This window comes from Anopheles darlingi, chromosome 3, assembly GCF_943734745.1.
Source record: "Anopheles darlingi chromosome 3, idAnoDarlMG_H_01, whole genome shotgun sequence".
NCBI classification, from domain to species: domain Eukaryota; kingdom Metazoa; phylum Arthropoda; class Insecta; order Diptera; family Culicidae; genus Anopheles; species Anopheles darlingi.
This window is the reverse complement of record NC_064875.1, coordinates 67400968-67423467: the sequence shown is the minus strand read 5'-3', so window position 1 is coordinate 67423467 and position 22500 is coordinate 67400968. Positions and strand designations below refer to the sequence as shown.

Genomic DNA, 22500 nt, shown 5'->3' with positions numbered 1-22500 from the left:
TCGGTCTAGACATCGGTCCACACCGAAGCGGAGCCCTGGAGCGAACTCTGATGGACGTAAAACGGAACCATGAAACACAACGACGACGACGACGATGACGATAACGACGACGACGACGGGTCATCTTTGGCAAAGGCAGCTAGTTGGAAGTTCTACAACACACACGCACTCCCCGTTGGTGGATATACCTACAAACGACTCACACAAAAAAAACACACACACAAACGAACGCGTATAAGAAAACATATGAATGTGAATGAGAGGGGGGAATTGAGGTAGATCGGGTTTGTTATCCTTGTTTTAGCCACACTATATGCCGGGATGACGAATGTCCGGACCAGAAAAATAGAGAGAAAGAGAAAGGGAAAGAGACACTCGATCAAAACCAAAAAAAAACAAAGAACGTGAAAGAAAATTAGTTGAAGAAGGTGTCCTTCGGTATTAAATACCGAATTGTGGCAAAACAACTCGACAGAGCTCGGCCTACAGACTCCCCGGTGGGTGGAAGGTGCGGTGCTTTACGCCAGTTTTTGGGGGTTTTGGCAGATCTAGAGACGTCTCTAGAGAGGTCGCTTGCTCTGAAGCCGATTCGCCAAAGTCGACTAGCGGAGAAAGGTTTCGCTCGACGTTACACCGTGAGAAAAGGTATTTGGTTACCCCACCCTCTCCCGGTTGTTGTTGCACCTTAATAAACTAATCCCCTTAGCAAAGTAGGTAGGGAGTTCCATGCAGGCAGGCATCAGGCTGTTGATCTTAAGAAAAAGAAACAAAAAAAAAATGAAACGAAAAGAAGAAAAAATATGGAATCTCATTGGATCATTTCAAGCCCGGACACATGCACACAGACACGGCGAACACTAATAGTGGTAGGAGAGACGAAAGGATGCAGCAGCAAAAGAAGTGGCTAATACATGCCGGATCAGGCAGGCATCAAGGTGTGTGTTTGTGAGAAAACCGTATATGAATCAATTACATTAGTATAGAAAATCGAACAGAAGGGGTGATCGCACTCCGGTTGGGCACCACTTGAAGGTACTCGAACTCTTAAGCGATCACCAATCGTGGCATGAACGTTCTCCGTTGGTCCTAGATACGTAAGAGTCGAGAATCGGTTGTAGTGTGGCTAAAGTCCCAAAAACCACATCCTCGGCCAGGGAATCTTGTTCCAGCAGTGGATGCAGTGGGAGCACTAGCCCGCTGGAACCCAAAGTGATACAAACGATGACACTTCGTAGAAGTGTCCACAGGCCGCAAACGCAGGCCAGATGGTTTCGTGAAGAATTTTACGATTTAACCTCCCATAATGCCGTTTTTCTTTCTTCGACCTTGAACCTTCGATGCCACATCGTCATCGCCATAGTCACAGGTACGGAGAATGCCGGGGACTATATCGCCGCCAACAGGAAGGGTATCAGCATGATTGTGAATATTTCACTTATCACTGAACCTGCCACTCGCACCCTTGCTCGCATTACAAAGATTCATCTGTCGGGTTCCGTCATCAGCGTCATTAACTAGATCGAAGTCGAAGTCTCACCAAAGTTGTTGGCCGCTGGTTTAAGCTCCATCATAAAATCATTATTGTTCTAATTCTAAGACATCACCGGTGGACCGGTAGAATTGAGACGGAGGATGGCATTTGAAGCACACTTTTGATCCAAAAATTTATGACCTACACCACCATCACCACCTCCAACCATCACCATCACCACGTTATTACCGAGTACATTTCGAATTCTATAAGAAATTAGGCGCCAGTGAAGGAGAGGGATAGTATTATGGGTACTGATCTGTGGCCGAAAAAGCGAAGCCATAGTAAAAATTGAAATAACTTTTTTATTCCTAATTGGGTTTTAATACTACCACAAACTATTAACGTTAAGTAAGGAGAAGGCACTACGGTGGTGAAGGCGGGCGTAAAAGTGGAGAAGCAGCATATTTGTTAAACGTTTAGTATAAAAAGGAAAGATCGTTTAGAGTAAGATGAATTCGTGGCAATGATGAAGTTGTACAAAAAGGAAGGAAGGAAGAAACGAAACGAAATCCTCGAGAGGCATTAAACCCTTTTTCAAAATGAAAACAACCGACATGGCAACCAGTTGGACAAAAGGTTGCATTGTCGGTTAGCGATATTACTCTAAATCAAACACTGAATTTCGAAGTCTCTAGCTTTTAAAATGGAACGCTTGATATGGATCGCTGCTGTAAGCATCATTACCTTCCGTTACCTTTAAATACTATTCTGTTTGCGCGACCTTACCATCAACATTAGTTGAGTGCTCTTAACCAGTTTTTAAAACATTGCGTTGTTGGGTAAATCAAACCATGGGATATGTGTTTTGTTGAACAAAAAACAAAAACCTCGTTTCGTAACCGGTATACATGTTACCATTGGATGCCAAATTGTGTAAATGTAAAAGACTCTCCTTCTTCCCCGCCCATCGTTAAAGCTTGAAAAACGCAAACCTGTGTAAATAGTGAGTCAGCAGAAGGTTCCAAGATTGGCTCTCTCTCCCCCTGAAAGGAAGCGAAAGCTGAGCAAAAATATCGATCGATCATGGAGGGAAATATACAACTGCATATTCTAAATAGTTAGCGATAGAGTAATGAAACGAAAACGAAAGCAAATCCCATGCCCATGGGCTTCTCCTCCATTTCACGAATCTTTCCGTTCCGTTACGAGTTTGAATCCTGTGCACCAGCAACACCCGGCTGCTGGAGCTATGATCACGACGCACCGCGAATTGCACTCAATTGAGTTTCTCTGTGAACTTCACTGCACCCTGCTACCCTGCCATAGGCCTATGAACGCAGGCACATCACACCCTTTCTCTCTATCACGCACACACGCACTCACCATCGCAACACCCAGGGAAGCAAGCGGAAAACTTCGCGTCACTTAAAGGAGGAGGACAAATCCAGATTCAGAACCAGCAATGATGGCAGTGAAATCAAACGGGAAACATTCAATTCCGACGGGACCAAATGTTGTGGCAAAGGGCAGATGGCGATGCGGCGATGCAGTACACCTCATACAGCTCACAGTTCAAAGTTGTTCCACAGAAGAGGGGAGGGTTGAATGTTGAATCACAAAACGGTCCACTAACCGACTCAGCGCACCAGCAGAGAGCTACACACAATGCACACGCATGCAGGGCATTTGTTGCAGATCGATTCATTTTAACACGAGCGCTATTTTTGATCCGATATCATTATCCTTTTGCTAATTAGCGAATAGATACTGGAGTTAATTTTGGATCTTCAAATAAAAAAAAGTTCTGAAAGTTGAACAGCCGTTAATTTCAAAATTTAGGGTGCGGGCTTTTGACACTCAAAATTTGAGCATCAAAGAACCCAGCCATATTAAATCGCAGTACGCAGCCATCTCGCCAGGGTTGTAGCTTATGTGGCGCAACCCGACGAGGAAAACGTGCGGAAAATGTGGAAAAGCCGGAAATAATGTGGAATAAAGGATCCGGAGCCAGGGCTAAATCCGTGGTTTAGCTTCGAAAAGTCTGGCTCTCACAACACAGCAGTACTGCCATTTCCTAGGGAATAATAGTATCGAAAAGCGAGCGAGCGGAAACGTGGTAGCGTTTGAACATAGGGCGACCGAAAAAGGAGACGGGGAGAGGGAAGATATCGAGATAAACTTTAAAAAGAATTGTATGAATGTGTATTTGCGTGTGAGCGTGTATGATTGAGAGAAAGAAGTTTTTTAATGCCCCAAAAAGCGCATCTGGTATTGCTGATTGCCGAAGGCAAATAGTCTGCACATAGCGATGGTGAGGATATGGTGATGATCCCTTTACCTTTTACCTAAGACCAACAGACCCAAATACACACACAATACATTATGTCCCCCAGGACCCACAAACCAGCGCTAGTGATCGATAGTCTATTTTGCGAAGCAGTAGCAGTAGATACAGAACACAGTATGCGGATAGCAAGCTCAACTGCAACAACTACACGGACAAACATTACAGGCACAAGCAGGCATTCCGCGAATCGATTACAATATTCAATACAACACCGACACCGAAAAGGACAGAAGAGGATACACAGACACAGCCATACTTAAAACCAAGGGTACTAAAGCGTTTACTAGCAAATTATAGAACTATAAGCACGAAGCGATGGCCGTGATGGAATACCGGGGTTTTCGAAGCAGCATAAGGTAGCATACCCGTCGGCAGATGAAGTGATTCCCAAAAGCATGGATGTATAATACGGTGCGGAAGCGATTAGAGAAAGGGAGCGCATGCCGAGAGAGGTCACACTAGTTTAAATCGACGACGACGACGACGGCGACGACGAGTGTTTTATAATCGACACGGGAACCACACGCGTGAACTCCCTTCCGCCATCCTTTTCTACCAAAAAACCAGATAACGTATTGCCAAAAGTTGAAAGTGAAGCCGCAACATAATTACAGCTTCTCTAGCTGAACTTACTCCCCCCATCCCGCCACCACCCAACCGTGGTCTCAGCGTGGTCTGTTTCCGTTACAAATCTATATCGAGACGAATCGATAGAGAGCCCCCACGATGGGGTGATGAAGGAACGAAGAAGTGAAACTGCCAAAAACTTTTTAGATAACCACTAGCTACACCAGTTGACTAGCGTTGAAAGTGCTTCGTCGTCGAGGAGGAGGAGAAAGAGGAATGTGCAGCTAATGGTGAGCCGATGCCGATGAGTAATGCCAAGGTCTGATGCTTCGCTCAGAAGAGGAGAGCTTCGTTGTTGCCGCTAATTTCATCGAGCGAGCATCTTCCGTTCACTCGCAGCAGCAGCATTGGACATCGCTGACCAAAATATGCAAAGTGCGTCTCTGTGTCTCCGTTTTTGCTGTGTGGTGGGGTCGGGGGGAGTTCTAATCCCCTGCTTCTGCGCTGACCTTAACATTCATAGCAGCTCCGAACGCTACGGGATGGTTGAACTTGCTCCAAATCGTCCAATTTATGACTAGGCACGCGAAATTGTATGCCACCGTATGGTGAAATCGCTGCATGATTTGATTTATGCTCTTTCAAATGCTAGGCCACCTCAACGAAGAAAAAAAAACCCCTCCAGATGTCTCTCAAGGATTCGCGCACGGATACAGGTAGCCAAAACCTGCATTTACTGCCGAGAGCCCGCCAAGAGCCCTAGCATCAGCGTAATGCATAATTGGTGCTCTTGGTAGTCACGGCGGTGATCTTAGAGCGATCGATCGCGCCATGCAGCGAGCGAGCTTCTGTGCGTGTCCGAAGCACAGCAAACACGGGTTCGCTTTAAAGCATTCAATTGTCTTTCCACGAGCAGCATTCCATTTGTCCTCGGCATGCCCGTTGTTTTCAACCCAGTGTCCATTTGTGCAGCCGGAGACCAGAAATCAGACAAATCTGCAGAACCTTGGCACCGGAACGCGAAGCACGTCCAAGCGAAGGCGCGCGATATCGAACGGCAACGATGCACTAGAGGGGTAATGGTGGTGAAGAAGTGTGACGATGAAGGCGAGCAGTTAGTATAAATATATATAAATAACTAAATGAATGAATAAATATATAAGCGTTTCAACGACCATGTACATAGATAGTTTTTAAGTCACAACCGCACGGAGGAGAAGGAGGAGGAGCGGTGCAGCGGGCAGGCCGACAGAGGAAAACGTGAAAGAGAGCGCCACTCCCTCCCAAGCCAAAGTCCCCCCCCCCCCCCACCCTGCCCTCCTGTACACTCTGTAAGCGTAAAGCGGAATGAAGCCAAATGTGAATACGAAAGGATGCGTTTCGTTTGGTCTTATTTATGTTTCCCGGTTTTTTTTAGTTGTTGACGTTTCGGTTCAAATGTGTAACGAAAATGAAAGCCACACGCGCGAGAAAGCGAGGAATAAAAGAAGAAGAAAAAAGAAAAACTACCAAACCGCAGAACCGCAGTGTCCCGGGTAAGAAAGTAGGGTAGTATCCGATTGCCAAAAATAAAACAAAAACCAGATAAGAAATGCCAAAAAAACACACACACAAGAAACCGGAAACGCGAGTGTGTTGCAAAAAATATCCTCAAAAATTGTCTGTTCAGAAAAAGAGGATTGTGCATGCAAAACGAACGAAATAAAGTGAAAAAACAAACAAACAAACAAACATGCCAAGATATACCGGTACGGAAAATAGAAAACCAACCAAACGAAGTGTGCCAATAGCGGTGAATAGTGAAAAGGCAGCCAAAGGCGATCACAAGTGAACACTAATTCGATACACACATACACGTACGCAAACCACATTTGCTAGAATAGAAATGAAAATTGGTCCAACCTAGGGGGCGGGGGATGGGAAGCACAGCACAGCGAGTACTGCGAGATAGAAGCGGTTTTTTGTGTTGAAAATTAATAAAGATTGTTACCAAATCACGTGGTGCACGCAAAGAATGATGATGACGGATGCAGAAGTATAGTAAAACATGCAACGACAGTTACAAGCACATTAATTAAGGGATCGGTAGCGAGTGCAGAGGTCGAAGCCAGTCGAAAAAAAAAACGGAGATTATAGATAAACAAAGAACACACAAAAAACGAAACAAAAAAAACGGAAAGAGAAGCGGAGAGAAAAGCAGCAAAACAAGACAAAATAAAACCCCCAAAAATCTATCACACACACTGGCATGCTGGCGAAAGCGGCCGGATAAGAGAGCAGAAAGGGCAAGAAGGAAGGGCTGGGTAAAGGGCATTTGTTAAATTATAATATTTTCAAATTTATTGTAATTTCTATGAAATATATGAAACATGAAAATCAAGACGAACACAATGGGGGGAACAAACACTCGGTCGCCGTGCATCGGCCACTAGATGCAACCACCACTAACGCAGGGAGCTTTTTAGCTCCTTCGCAGTATTCTTACGGTCCCGTCGGAGTGTAGCTATGACGAGCATGAGCGGTGGAACGCAGTTTGCATTCTGATCAACGCCACCATCGTCGCTGTCCGGGTGTCGTTGACATCACTGACCACGCGAGCACGTTTTGGACGAATATTTTACGTTTAATGCTGCTCCCCGCGTGTTTGCATCCCAAATTCTGTGCTCCCGAAAACCCCTGCCTCGTCGTCGTCGCTTCGTCGTTCCCTTGTTTGTTTTTCTTTTTGCTGACAATGATTTGTGACCAACCGACGCCGTGACGACCACAGAATGTTTAATGTTCGCTACCGTGGATGATGCTGCTGATGATGATGTGTTCAGTTTGCGGTCACGAACGATTGAATCATTACCGGCGCGGCAACCCCACTTCACTGGCTTCTGGCATTCCATAACCACCACCATCACCACCGGACGAGAGGACGAGTTCCGTGGCGTGGTCCGGATCTCGTACTCGAGCCGCTTTCGTAATCCCTCTGCAGCCGGCTTGCCTTGCGGGTTTTTTTTTACAAACTTGCCATCCGTCTGGCCACCTCTAGCATAAGCACGCCCAAGACAGCATCAGACGACGTTGTTGCCGCCATTTCGACATTGAAAGCATCAGCATCAAGATTGCAACAAATTCCCCCGTCTCCACCGGATTCCCATTGCCACTGTCACCTCATCCCCTCTCCTACCAGGAGCATCGCTGCATCCGGCCCCAGCAACATTCGCTCGATCGACGAGGCGAGGTCACACCAGGTCCTTCCCAAAAACAAAAAAACCCTCGAATTTGCCAGCCAGCCAACGAAACATACACGTAACACGATCAGAATGTGGCCGCGGCATTCGAAAGGGAGCGATCACCACGGCCCCGGATCGATAAAAGGAAAAACCATCGGACGAGGAAGAGACGGACCGATCGGCTGTCTGACATATGATCGCCAAACCGAACAACAAGGCCACTGCCGGTGGCGGTTGCGGTAGCGAAAGGAAGCGCACACACACGCACACACACGGCGAGGAGAGTGCAATCGCAGTAACCGTTGACCGAGGGTCGAGGTTGTCGGCATAGCAACGATCAATGAAAGGCGCGCGATGGCGACGGCGACAGCGACAGCGACGTTCGGTATCGATGAGGAAGCGGAACCCCAACAACGGGGCGGCAACGAGTGTGGCGTGAGTCAGAACATCAGCATTCTGTCCTCGCACTCGCACACACACACGCACACGGTGTCCGGGGTTCAAATCAACTCCCGTACTGTCCGTCTCGACATTATTTCGGGTTCGTCGTCTACGTCGTGTAAACGCATTGTCTCCCAGTCCAGGGGCAGCGAGCCCGGGGTGGCGGTACACCCATGTAACGGCAAAAACCGATGACGTCGTCTCTTGGTCGTTGTCTTGTTAGTCTTGGTTGTCGTCGTCATTGTGGTTGCTGTTGTGGCTGCAGCATGGCTTTCGATTACTAGGGCTGCTGCTGCTGCCGATTGCCATACATTGCCACCTTCTCTCTTTCACTGCGTCTCTCTCTCTCACACACACACACATCGAAACAGCCACATCTACCTCTCTCTTTCAGCCCTTGATCAACAGCAGTGGCAGCAGCAGCAACGGCTGTTTGTGTAATCGGCAGAAAGGAACTATCGCGGATCGCGTGCGCGCGTGCGCCTTTCGGTTTTTTTTTATTTTCGTGTGAAGGAAGGGTTTTGGTGGTGGTGGCCGCTGGTGGCAAAAGCCCTGGCCGGTTACCAGACCCACCCACCCGCCTCCCTGCAACACCTGTTCCCTTCTCTTCCTCGTCAGCCATTGAGGGTAGTTCGCTGAAAAGCCAATGAGTCGTGATCGACCACAGGTCTGGGTGTACCTGGTGTACCTGGTGGGTGTGTTGCCCACCCCAAAAACGGGGGGAACCATAACTGACTGTGGCAGTGACTTTAACGCTCAAGCCACGAACCCCCGCGTCTCTGTCACGAAAGACACCGTTAAATGCTCTTTATGTTGGGAGATCCCTCCGGCGCGATGAGGCTGATGATGATGATGCCCGTTGAAACATGTGTTGGTGTAGCTGCGCTGCGCTGTGGTTTTGTTCAAGTAAAGGAATTGTGGCGGTATTGAACGACGACGACGACGACGATGAACTTTTTTGGGCTGAGTAAATGTTGACTTTTGCACCAGCGCCCAACAGCATCGATCATCGATCGGATCGGTCAACAGCAGCATACCCCACGCTGATGGCAACACACCATTCCCCTTACCTTATCTCCTTAGCTTCTTCTGTGTCTTTCAACGAAGCCTGCTCTGCTCGTCTCACGGTCAAGCACGGGGATCTAATTAGCATTTCTTCATGGTCATCTCGTGTGTTTGTGTGTGTGTGTGTGTGCGCGCACGGTGAAGATGTCCCGGAACCAACCGCAAACCGCGGGGCCATAAATCGCTCGCGTGCGCACCACCCAATGAGGCCTGCTACGATCGCTTCTGCTTCGCGTCCTCCGCTCCTCTCCGCTCCAGCAGCGTTGCCAAGCAGCGTGTCGTCCTCCGCGACCTACTTTGCGCGAAAACCTGCCAAACCTCCGCGCGTGTGTGTGTGTGCGGATTTGCATTCCACGCCATTCGCCTACTTTATTTCGCTCCTCTGCTGCCGCTGCCGCTGCTGTACCGTTTCGAACACCAAACCAAAGTAGGTCCAACTCCACTATCAGGAGAACAGGTTACTACTTATCCACCGGGGAGCGGGGGGGGGGGGGGGGGAGACGGATAAGACAGGGTGAAGAATGTCGATAAATATGATAATTTTGCGATCGCGCACCAATCGAACCATCGGTGTGAGCCTGGAAGTCATTAAAACCATCAGCATCGCGGTCGCCATGTCGCCGTCGCCGTTGATCGGTGATCGCGCATAAAATGTAAGAAAACGAAAGAAAAAAAAAACAATCCGCGGCACTCCGAGAGGGGGGGCCAGCCTCATTTGATTGTGGCAGCGCCCGCTAGTAGCCGGACCGATGATCCGGTCCGGTTAGTGATCGTGTCCCGGTGGTGGCTGGCACTAAGGCACTAAGCGACGACGTTCGTGTCGTGTCTCCTCGTGTCATGTCGTCGTCGTCGTCGTTGTCGCCGATTACCGTTTTCTGCGCTCGCTTCCTTATGCTGCCACCTCGTCGTCGTGGCTGTTTGCGTTTGGTGAAATGGAATGGCCCCAACGAGCCAACGAGCCAGCGCTCGGCACGGTTTTGCTTCCAGGCCAGCCTTTCATTCTGTGCTCGATCGTATCCGCGTTCGGTCGAGGGATTGGAAAGGTCGTCAGCGTGCCAGCCAGCGAGCCAGCGAGCCAGCCAGTTAGCAGCAGATCCCCTTCTCAGTGCAGTCGAGCATAGATTTCGAGCTTCCCCCCGAAATAATAAAAAAAAAACACAGCACCAACGAGTGAACGAACCGCTTTGGGGGGCAAACGACGACGGTTGGGTCACATTCTTGCCGCGTGTGCCAACGTGATCGTTGCTGTGGGTGCGCCGCAAGTGTCGACGACGGACGATTCGCAGCCAGCCAGCTAGGCCAAAGCAGGAGTAGGAGTGTGGCGTGCCAGTGAGTGGAGTGCAAGTGAGCGAATTCGCTATTTGGAAAGGTCGTAGCCGCTGCTGTTGCTGTTGCCGCCGCTGCTGCTGTTTTGCGGTTGTTGGTCGCCGCGAGAGGTTTCGTGGAGTTCTGTTTCGTAGTTGAAAGGTGAGAGAGTACAACGTGCCACCAACCCCTCCTGGCGTGGCGTGGCGTGGTAGTATCTGGTGTCAACCGGATTGTGCAACCCTTTCCAGTGTTTCTCCCTGGTGTCTTTTGTGTGTCTGAGCGTCTGCGTGTGTGTGTGTGACGTTTGTTGGTTCGTTTCGTGTTCGGAGATACAAGCGAGTGAGCTCAACAATCCTTGGCGTGCTTTGCACTTGCAGGGCCCCCCGGTCGTGCATAGGAAGGAAGATATCATCATCATCAGCATCATGAGGACGACTTTGACGATGACGGTGGCCGTCGTGCTGCTGGCGAGTGTGACCGTACTGTGCCAATCGGTCGACAGTAATCACCGGGCAGCCCTGTTCCGCCGTACTCGCATCGGTCCCAAAGGTCAGTCGAGGGGTGTTGGTGGCAGAGGTGTTGGTGCCGCCACGTCGTCGTCGTCGTCAGTGGCGACGCCATCCGATCACCATCATCGGCGCCGACATCGGTGCCGTCGGTATGCGCTTATGCTTTCATCCGCCTCCGAGGTTGCCTCCACTAGCCCATTGCACAACTCTCACCATCATCACAATCATCTGCATAACGATCATCACCTTCATCAGCATCATCATCATCATCATCTCGATCATCTGCCTTACCATGCCCCCGTTCCCCACAGCAATCCTTATCCGCTTTCCTCCTTATCCCCTCGGTCGGTGGCTGTCCTCGCCAATGACCAGCAGCAGCAGCAGCAGCAACAGCTGCTACGACGACAACATTCGAATGCAAATCACATTTCTTCACAACTCGCCACCCTTCTTCGCCCACTTCATCATCACCATCATCATCATCATCGCCATCATGAGCATGAACACCAACAACAACAACAACAGTCGCTTGATTGGGCACGCGTCCTGGTCGAGGACAGAGGCAGGCCGACGGATCAGTCGTTGAGTAACAACGCCAACAAAAACAATAGCTCCCCGGGGCTTCCAGCTTCTGGTGGTAGTAGGCACGCTGATAGTAGTAGTAATAGTAGTAGTAGTGCTAGTAGTAGTAGTATTAGTAGTAACGGTACCAACAGCAATAGTATTAGTAACGGTGGTGATAGTAGCGGCATCGCTTACGCTCAGCGGTTGCTTCTAGAGGCGGCGATCGCCCGGTTGGCGGAGGCGCACGATCGCCAGCTGCGGCTGCAGGCACTCGGCGGTAACCTTAGCTCGTTCAGCGACTACTTTCTCGCTCACCTGCGCACACACAACGCGGCCGTCGGGTTCGCGTACGACCAGTTTGGACCGCTTCTCCCGCCGCCAGCGAGCGCGACCACCCCGAGCAACCCCGAGGCCGAAATCCCGTTTTACGATGAAGTCGATGAAGGCATTGACGCCGCTAACGGGCTAACAACCACCGCACTAAACCCAAGCAACACTGATAACCACAACAACAACAACACCAGCAACAACAACAACAGCACGATCATTACCACTAGCACTACTACTACTACCACTAGCAGCGGGTGGCAGGGTGGCACGGTCGTAAGCTTGCCCACCAAAGTCTGGGGTGAAGGTACAGAGGCACGGTTCGGGCCGGTCTTGGAGTATGTCTTACAGCGCGTTCAATCCCTGTTTTCAGTCTACAAGCACGAGGATCAGAGCCGTCCGGGTGTACCGATCGCGGATCAGCTGGACGCACGTCCGGCCGAACCCGCCGCCGCCTCGAAGGAGACGGAAGCGACGGTGGCCGTACCGGCGGCCGATGCTCAGGAGGCACCGGCTCAGGCAGAGGCAGCGCCAGCAAAACCATCGGCCATCGGTAAGGCCGGTGGCGGATTGAATCGTTTGTTCGCCCGCAAGAAGTACAGTCCGTTGTTGCGCGAAGGAGCTCCGAAGGCGGGTGCTGCGGCGGCGTCGGCTTCGGCGGCCGATGCCTCGGGTACGACACCGGCCTCAGCGGCCGAACCAGTGACTGAGGGCAGCACGACAACGGTGGCCTCCGGCAGTACACGCCGTACGCGACCAACACGCCCCGGAAAGGTACCACGATCGACCTCACCGAAACCGACCGTTTCCGTGAAGCCAACGAAGATTGCGTCCCGCTTCTCGAAACCGACGACCGAGGCACCGGAAAGTACGGTTGCCACGGTGACGCAGCGTACGACTCGTGGGCGCCGTACGCGTCCTTCGAAACCTTCGAAATTGGGCAGCACCGCGTCATTGACCGAGGCCACCTCGACATCGACGACGACCACAACGACCACGACGACTACGACGACGACCACAACGACAACGCCAGCACCAACAACAACGACAACGACAACGACGACGACGCCAGCACCAACCACAACGACAGCAGCGGCAGCGCCTGCTGCGTTGGCATCCGATGAACCGGTCATTACGATCGAAGGAACCTCTGGAGTGCAACCGGTAGCGAAACTGGGCCAGGATAGCAACGAATCACCACCGACAGCCACGGATGGTGCACCGACGGCCGAACGTGCTAGCACCGCGTCACCGACGCTCGCGACAGATCCACAATCCTCGACCGCGAATCCCGCGGTGAGAGCACCGGTGACCGGAGAGCAGGTGGCCAGCGCACCACACCAACAGACCAGGGTGCAGCCACAACAGGAGCAGCAGCAACAGCAACAGGCGGAAAGGGACGAAACGTTGGTGTTGAGTAGCCGTCCGAGCGGCGAACCGAAACCGGTTCCCCAGCGCGTCATTCCGGTCGTCGAGCAGCAGCAGGAACAGGACGATGGTGTGGCCGAAAGTGAAGATGAAAGTATCCTGCAGGCTAGCGCTAGCTTCGAGTCACCCAACAAGCAGTAGCCACCCCTTAGGAAGGGGGAAGGGGAGCGACACAATGAGGCTGCTTTCCGATGAGCGTTCGTTGGGCCAAGACGCACACATGTGCGAGTTGTTTCGTTGGATTTCTTTTTTCTCCGCTTTTCCAGGATAAGAACTCGAGGAGTGGAAGGAAACAACCATCCCTATCCATAACCAGCTAGCGTCCCGCTCTTCCACAGTGTTCGACGTGAGCCCTACACTCGTGAGGGGCCCCAAATCCTGTCGTGAGTCCCATTTTGAGCGAACACTGTGCGAATGAATAAAGTATTTAGTGCCACCGACAGCCTTATAGTGGCCCTGGCACACAGCCCTGGAAGACATGTGACTCCTTTGACAAGACTCCGGTCACGGTTTCGTGTGTTGTTTGTGTTTGGAAAGAACCTTGCAGGTTGTGCTGGAAACGTTGATTTGTTCTATCTTTGTATGATGATTCATTTATTGATTCTATGCTTGATGACATTCGGGATGCGTTGTAGGAGATGGTGAGTATGAAGGCATTAAGCAAGTTACTGGTTTAAACATTTAGCTTCTCTCCAGTAACGAATTTTCATTTTGTACATTAATCTTCCAGTCCTGCATATTCAAAGAAAATAAAAATATTTAAACCAGCCTAGTACAATATTAAGGAATCCATCCTAAGAAAAACAAAATGTTTCAAGTACACAATTGTACATGTGATTTCCTAAAAATCGTGTACATTAAAAGTTATATTCTAATCTACAAAACAATTGAGGAGACTTGTGAAAACGGAATGCAATAAAATTAGTAGCAAACATGTCCATGGAAATTAGTTGTTAATTGAATTAATGGAATGAAGATAAACCCTGCAGACTATCTGATTATCTTACCTAAGTTACTGTAACCGAATAATAGAACAATGCTTGGAAGAAACTTGTTAATTGTTATAATTTATGTTTTCAATGTAGCCATAGGTTCCATCAATCAATATATTTTTTATTATTATTATCAAAACCAAGATTGATTCTTATTACTTGATTATTCGATACCATCTTCCATATCCTGCTTCACCATGAGTCGCTGAAAACGTTTCGCGTGGAGATGAAATACTAAAAGCGTACTAAACATCGCTGCTCCACCAGAAGCTCTTCGATGGAGCTTTCAAAAGAGAAACATCGCGCATGCACCAGATGGAAAGCTCTAATGGGCAAGCGTTTTCCAAGAATCATGGGGTGGAGCTCATGCCGAGCATTGACTTTTGGGCTCCCCGTTCAATCCGCGAGAGAGATCCACTGAGTGGCTGCTCCGCTCGGTAAACGAAACAACGTACACCTTTTTAAGCGCTCCATGGACAAAAATGGCTTATATGATTAAAAGCTCTAAAGAATTCGGAAATTTGAATTGGTAAATGATGCATAAAAATTGAATTAACGATATTGCTATAGCAGTAACCAATTCAAAAAATTACTAACGAATGTTTCCTTTTTCAGAACATGCATGGTACAAATAGTTGCAAATTTAAAACATATTTTAAGATTTAAAGAAAAGCAACCGCTGCTTTCTAGTTCATCAATCTTTTTTAATGTAAAATGGCTGTAGTAGGCATACAGAAAATGCTTAACATGTCATAGATTGCATACACTGCTTCTTTAAATACCCAATTTGAATTTTGTATTATGAAAACCTCTCTTCCGGCTATTTAAACGATACAAAGTATATAGCAGTTCCGTCGATCACCAATAACCGTTTTGCGCCACAGCCCAGCGTGGTTATAAGCGCTGTTTACTACGGGATTTTTGTCCCCCAAAAATCATCCCCTCAACACACTGTGCACAGCGCAGCATTGCGAGACGACGACGACGTTTCTTTGTTGGTCCGGCCAGCGGCGGCCGTTTAGTCAACGTTTCGAAGCGCTACGGTACGGACGCAGGCCTGCCCTCGGATCGCAGGCTCGATCGTCCGCAGAGATCGACAGATTCCTGGTTGTGCCCGGCTCTGTGTGTGAGAGTGAGTGAGTGGAGCCGCGATAAGTTGCGGCGCGATTTATCTTTCATCGAGCAAAAGCACAGTAGGCGGCGGCATAGGCATTGGCATTGGTGGTTGTTGTTGTGCTGGTGGTGCTGGTGCTTGATCATCCCGCCGTCGCCGTCACCGTCGTCGTCGTCGTCGACGTGCTGCGAAGGTGAACCAAAGGTACCGTCTATACAGTATCTTATTCTGCTTGTTATTGTTATTGGCTTTCGTCTGCGCGTTTTTGGTAGATTTTGCGTTAATTTTCCCCGTCGTGGACACTGGACCGAACCGAACCGCCAGAATCTTGCTCTTGAATGGTGAGTGAGGTGTGGCCGCGGAGTATTTGCGCGCGACATTCGGTGTGTTTGTACCGTGTGTTTTTGTACCGTGTGCCTGCGTGCGTGTATGTTCGTTTCTGTGTGTTTTTGTTGGGTTTGGGAAGGGGTAGGGCGTCTGATCTGTCCGCGGATGGAAGTGGGCGCGCCGCAGTTCCAGGAATGTGTGTGCGGGCGCTCGGGCACACCGCGCATAAATCGCATGATTCACGTCGTTGGGCGTCGGTCGGTGGTCAGGTGGTCGATCCCCGGGGGGCGAGGGATGATGCGAAATGTGGTGTGCAGAAAGCTAAAGTGGCAGGTTGTGGTCTCGGTGCATCGGGCAAGCCGGTTGCGAGTGAGTTAGTGAGAACGAAAGACGACGAACCGTGCACGGTGGAAACTGCAGCATGAAAGATGGCGCACGAAGATGATGATGACGGTGATGATGATCACGATCGCCGATTCGGTCATCCAGCCGGCCATCCTTCTGGCTATTTCCTTTCTTTATTCGCTACGAATGACGCTACGACCGCGCACACTCGGTTGCTGTGCTGCATCATTGGAGTCTCCGCGGTCCTCTCTCGCGGTCCGGACCCGGGTTCCGAGCTCCATTGTTCCGGGTGGTGTAAATCTTGATTCCGGAATATAACCATATTCCGGTTCACCAGCGACGAGTACGAGATGCGTGCGAGATGCGAGATGTATTGTCGGCCCGCCATTGTGGTGCTGGCCAGCGAACGTGGTCATTGTGTGTGAGAAAACGTGTGGTGCTGCCTGGCTGCCTGGCTGCCGGGATCGCTAACAATGCAACGGCTAAACACACTGACCAACCGCGGTCTAGATGCATGAATGAAATCTATTTTGAAAACGAAAACGGAACGCCAGCGCCTGGTGCTGGCGGCAGTGAATCCAGTTGTATCGCTTAATGACGAGTGCCCCGTTTCGGACCTGTGTCGCTGTGTTGGTTGGTGTTGGTGTTGGTCTGTCTGTGGTGCTACTAAAAGTGTGAAAGATGAATAATAAAAAGTTGACATACACCGACCGAGTACGGTGTAGGTGTGCACGGAAGCAAAATGGTTCGCCACCGCGGCCACGACCCGCGTGCTGAGGTCGGTTTCGGTTTCGGAAAGTAACAAAAGATTGCGTGGCGCGACGAAACAAGTGACGAACCCTGCCATCTGATTAACGCCACCACCCCCAGTGGTTAGCTCGGACCGCCATTTACGTAGTGACCATAAATAAGAGCACCGGACTCGGTTCCGGTGTCCCGTCTGTGTGCGCGTTACTGTGATTGGTTTGGCTTATCTTTTACACAAATTATGATCCTAATTTAGCTCCCACGGTTAAACCTTCCCCCTTTTCTAGGTCACTTTGTGTGTGTGTGTGTGTGTGTGTGTGTGTGTTTGAACCATCTGTCACTCGCGTCGCAATTCGTAAGTCACGCGCAGACGCGCAGTAGGCAATGGCACATGGTGGCACCTCTCGCACGAGGAGGGGTAATGAGTTTATGTAATAAGACAAACAATTACGCAATCACGGTGGAGGTCTCTCTCTCGCTCTCTCTCTCTGTGGGGTGTTGCGGAGGCCCACACCGGCATGTATGCCACTCGTGTGTCCGTCCGATCGAGGTCGCTCGGGACGAGGCTCGTTGTGGCCACCTCTCCGTGTCTGCGTGTGTATGTGTGTTGAAGAGAGGGAATGTTGTTTATTTTTGTAATACTTTGCTCCTAGTATCGTTTTTGACATTGCACGCAACTCTTTCTCTCTTTCTCTCTCTCTCTTCTCTCTCTCTCTTTCTCTCTCTCTCTCTCTCTATCTCTTCTCTCTCTCTTTCTCATCATCATCATCATTGCGTGGCTGATTTTGGCTGACGATCGTGATGATCGTGGTGATGATGGGACCCTCCTTCACCTTTTTATCATGCTTCATGGCGGCGAATGGGTTTAAAAGGCATACCAGCCAGGCCATCGCCATCATTACAGCGCACCATATGACCATCCCGTCCTCCATTCCCCCCCTCCGTAAACGGGTTTTCGATTCCTCGTCTCTCACGATTCCTCGCGCTCTCGCAATCTGGTATTCTGCGTCTCTGCGCATTCATCTCCGCTGTCGCTGACCACTTTCAGCGGTCCAGCGGTCACCGTCTGCTACGATTACCGCATCACATCGATGCGTGGCTTTGTATCCAGCGAAAAACGAAAAAGATTGAAAGTAGCCTTCGTCGTCGCCATGCCATCCGGGGCTCAGCCTCCGGAAGCTGGTTCTTGATTTGATTGACTACCGAAGGCCGAACCAGGTCAGCGATAACAGGGATCGATTGTAATTTCCCCAGAAAAAATCCCCGCTTTTTGATCCACAGTCAGCCAGTTAGTTAGTCTGGACATAGTCTGTGAGCGTGTCCTTCACTCACTCACGGCGACGACGACATCAGCAGCCAACGAAACACTTTTCAATGAAAAGCTGCACTCCCACTCGATCGTTTGTTTTGGTGTGTGCCTCTGGTTACGTCCTCCGGTCTGGTCTGGTTTGGTCTGGTGTGCGATCTGGTCACTATCGCTGACCGCTCCTACTGACCGTAACACACAGAACAGCGTGTAGGCAGCGACCGGCTGTGTGGCAATCGCGGTGTGGCAGCCTCACGCCTCACGGATCTCTCAAGAAGCACACACAGACACATTCATCCCATTCATCCATTCACACGCGCTGCCAGTGACGGTGGTGCGTTAATTGCGCCGCGTGGTGGTAGCCGCGAGACCCTTCGCTGTACGGACGGAACGGGTAATGAGGAATGAAGAAATGAGCGTTAAAGACACACTTCGGCATGCTGGCCGGTTATCGGAGTATCTCGTCGATCGATCGTAAGAAGGTGAAACTTTCTCGGTCACTCGGTGGCCGCTTTACGCAAAATCGAAAGTACATCCCTTCAGGCGATGACGACGACAACAACAAAGACATTGCAGAGGAGACATTTCGTCATTCTCAAGCGAGGAATCTGTTGACACAGAGCTCAAGACACCGCGAGATGGAGGATGCTGATGTTTGAAGGTGACAAAAAGGTGTTTTGACTTTGAATTTAAGTTATTTTGTTTTTTTGTGCCTTCGTTCGTTCCTGCGTTTGCTCGTCGGTTATTTAGGTGTTACACACCCCAACACGTCGAGGACATGCGCTCGCTCGCTGGCGCGTAGTCGTCGCGCTGTCCCTCGATGTTTTTTTTTTACTTTGCTCAATCAAATCGAACCACGTCGTCGTCGTCGTCGTCGTCTGCTGCGAGTGAGCGTTGCGGGCCGCCAAATATGGTCCGGTGCGACTTGCTGGCCTGCTGACTGGCTTGCTTGGATGGCTGATCTTGTGGGTTATACAGTACGCGATCGTGCAAACGCTACACACAAACAAGCCACCAGCAAGACACCAGCAGGGTTTGGGTTTGGGGTTCGGGGTCGTTCTCTTCTGCTCGGGTTCCTCTTCCTACACGCATCCTACGGAACGCACAAAACCGAATTCCACCTCCCGAGAAGGACGGGGCGACGGCGTGATGATGGCGTCATCATCACCATCATCATCGTGGCGATCGCGAAAGAAGGAATGCTCTAGCATCGCCGCCCACCGATCGTCGCCGTCGCCGTCCAGCTACACACAGACAGACAGCGCAGCGCAGCGCATGTCCTCCATTTTCCATTTCATTTCTAACCAGCACATGCGGGCGCAGTAATGGGATCGCGATCGCGAACCCAAGTACGAGAGCATCTCATCGACCGTTCGCTCACTCGCTCACTCGCTCGCTCGTTGGTGGTGGTGGTGGTGGGCGCTGTGTAGTGGGCGCTCCGTGAATGAAGCAAAGCAGCAACAAAATTTGCATTTTTACCGTAGGTCGATACCGGGCCGCAGATTCACTTTCGATCACGGTCGACCCTCCGACCGCGGCATCGTGTACCGAGACCGGAAACTCCGGAAATAGTTCGCGGAGTGCTTCGTGGTGCGCTGGTGGGTCGAGGTGAATTCGTAATAACATTATCGAGCAATCAACTCGAACCTCGTGAGCTCGCTTTGGGGGAAAAAAAACAACGAGCGGCGCAATGGGCGAACGATGAAGTGCCGTTTGCAGGTCGTCGCAAATGTTTATTTCTTTCTTCCTTATCCCCCTCCCCTTCCGCCGCCCGTGAAAGTGGTTTTTCGCAAGTGAAACTACGCGATTTGCAATCATTTGCCGCACTGGAAATCGATTTTTAATAGAGAAATCGTGCAAGTGACAGCGCAAGCGACGAACCTCCGCGATCCTCCGATTAACCTTCAAGCGGACCTAAGCTCTGAAATGACACACCGGGTGACGGTGTCTGACGGTGGTGGTGGTGTAATTTTAACAATTTCGCTCAATTGAATATACTCCCGAACCACTGGCCGGGTCCATTGCCGATCCATTAGCAATGATTAGCGGCGATAATCAAGTTATTATCATTTGGATTGGAAGGTTAATCTTCGTTCATTTCCGGTTCCACCCGCACGGAGGTGGAACGGACAAAATGGTTACACACATGCACACGCTATCAAAAGCCCATTAGCGACGCCCGCAACTCATCGTCGTCGTCGTTGTCGTCGTCGTTGACGGAAAAAGCATGGACGTGAACAGATTCTTTTCTATCGTCTTTTTCCCCTGGAAGCAATTTGCACTCAACACTGAAGAGACGCTGCACGATGCGTTTGAGCGATGAGATCAGCGCAGCAGAGCTTACATTGCATGGCCGTGCGTCCCTCGCTAACTCTTGCCCTTGACAAACGGGCGTACAGGCGGGCGTAAGCATTGAGTTGAAGGAAAAACGGGAAAAAAGAAGCGGGAAAAATCCTCAATTATATGCCGCCGGAGACGAACAAAGCGCGGGCGGATGCGCGCACGGAGGTCTGATGATTAGGCCGTGCACTTGCCGTTTAATGTTGCTGCACCAGCAGCGGAGTGTTTAGACCTTCTGGTTTGGTGCGATGTGCATTTGTGCATCGAGCGCTGCGGGCCTTGGGTGTGGTCTGGTTGGGTTGGGCCAGGTCTGGGAACTGACCCTGACACATTCACACAGATGCTTCTATCGAGAAGCTCGCGCGACTACGATCTACGAGATCTTTGATGGAAACCCCGCCTACTGGGTTCTATGCTATGTTAATGAAGTGTTTAACAAATTGCTCTTATTTCAATGCCATTATCAGCGCGGTGCGGGAGCAGATGCGCTGACGATGTTGAGCAGATTGCAGCAACATAAACGGAGAACTTGGGTATATTATTTCTTTTTTGTCTTTTTTTCTATTTTATTTATTTTATTTGATTCGTTTTGAAATTTGACATTTTTACATGGAACATTTTTCAAATTAATTACGTAGTTTCGAATTTTTGAAACTAATATTGCAAAAATTATCACTTTTCAGCATCAAAATGCTGTCAAAAATAGTGATATTGATAAAGACCATAAAAACCTGGACGATAATTCCTAGAAAAAATGTTATCTTACAAGAGAAAACCGATTTTAATTCGCAAAAAAGCTTTTTTCACCACGAATTAACGTAATCATCCTTTTTAGGGTTGGCCTTAAGATATTTCTGATTGTTCGCGATAGTACCATCGAGTTCATGGCATTCGTTCTAGGACGTTGACAGAGTTCGATTCCCTTAATCCGTCAGCAGAAAATTTGACAGCTGCTACCCTTGTATATGCCTTGAAATCGACGTAGTAGGCATGAGACGAGGCATTTGCAAGGCCAGCGCGATTGCCTGTTCACGGCCGTTAGCATGCTGAGCGAGGGATGAATTATGAGAGATTCTCCCTTTAATATTAATAAACTCATCTCCATTGAGGTATTGAGGTAGACAGAGATGAGCCTCCCCGGAATACCAGGAAATTCAATTAACGAATCCAGACCTTCCCCTGACTTCTGGCAGTCTGGAATGGCTTCTCTGGTATGTTAATGCAATCATTTCTTCTTTTCGCACATTTCGCGCCGCCAACAAACCGAACCTTTACCAATTTGCGGATCGCTCTAATGAGCCCCGGTCCAAACTGATCCACTTCACAGCTCCGTACCGTTGGTCTCCATCAATTTCTACTGATTAGAGCGCTTCCGTGCCAAAAAAACAAAACAAAAAAAAACAAACACATTCAATCGAGATCCCGACTGCCGCAGTTGATTCGCACTCATCAGTCGGAATTCCCCAAAAATGACGCTAATTTGATAATAATTCTCCCGCCCTCCGGGCTCGAAACAGATCCCACTTTGCTTCTCCGCTGGTAAATCCTAACTCGCTTGGTGTTTGTCTGTTTCTTTCAATTAAATTCCTTCGCTTCCAGATTCTTTTGCTATTTTGTGGGCCTCATCGTGACCACGGTTCATTGCCGCCACTCCGGGTTTTATTGCTCGTCCCAAGGCCAATTAAGATTGCGCCGGACGTCGATCAAGCGGACGTCGAATGGCCGTCGTCATCGTCGTCATCGTCGTCGTCGTCAGCCCTTATCGGGCTGTGCCAGGGCCAGCACCGGAACCGGTGCCTTCCGCATTCCTCATCTCTATGGTTGGCGGTCAGGTCAAGGAATGGAAATTTATTTATCATAAAAATAGGGTCACCAGAGCCGTCTCAGTGCCGCGGCAGCGTATGCGCCATACAGCCGCCATTAGTCAGCGAGTTTCTTTTTACAATAACGCATCTGTACTCGTACCTCGCCTTCACGGCTCTCGGGATCGCCATTTTGGATTTTGCTGTTGCTGCCGCTTCCATCTCAAGCAGTGCGCCTCCACCTCCTCCAAGTGTTGGAGGATTGCGTCGGGATTTGCG

General features: G+C 49.9%; 4 protein-coding genes across 10 annotated transcripts in view; 3 read left to right on the top strand and 1 right to left on the bottom strand.

Annotated features, from left to right (window-relative positions):
* Window positions 1-2318, top strand: part of LOC125954787 (cyclic nucleotide-gated cation channel alpha-3) — a 64287-nt gene extending 61969 nt beyond the window's left edge. For all 3 annotated transcript variants that reach the window (XM_049685386.1, XM_049685385.1, XM_049685384.1), the window contains one exon: window positions 1-2318. This exon is cut by the window's left edge and continues 524 nt beyond it. The gene's annotated coding sequence lies outside the window, so the exon portion shown is untranslated.
* The window catches only part of LOC125954772 (probable methyltransferase TARBP1), a 321619-nt gene that overhangs the window by 99345 nt on the left and 199774 nt on the right, over window positions 1-22500 (bottom strand). The window lies entirely within an intron of this gene.
* LOC125954829 (integumentary mucin C.1-like) lies at window positions 10107-13746 on the top strand. Its single transcript, XM_049685461.1, has 3 exons — window positions 10107-10579; window positions 10798-10969; window positions 12194-13746. Exons 2-3 carry the CDS (start codon window positions 10846-10848, stop codon window positions 13387-13389), a joined length of 1320 nt encoding a protein of 439 aa, XP_049541418.1. The 5' UTR covers window positions 10107-10579; window positions 10798-10845; the 3' UTR covers window positions 13390-13746.
* Window positions 15277-22500, top strand: part of LOC125954766 (filamin-B) — a 73635-nt gene continuing 66411 nt past the window's right edge. For 3 of the 5 annotated variants that reach the window (XR_007469061.1, XM_049685325.1, XM_049685333.1), the window contains exon 1: window positions 15277-15558. The gene's annotated coding sequence lies outside the window, so the exon portion shown is untranslated. Of the gene's footprint in view, window positions 15559-15721; window positions 17129-22500 lie in introns of those variants that run through there. The other 2 variants (XM_049685327.1, XM_049685326.1) reach the window with 2 other exon arrangements.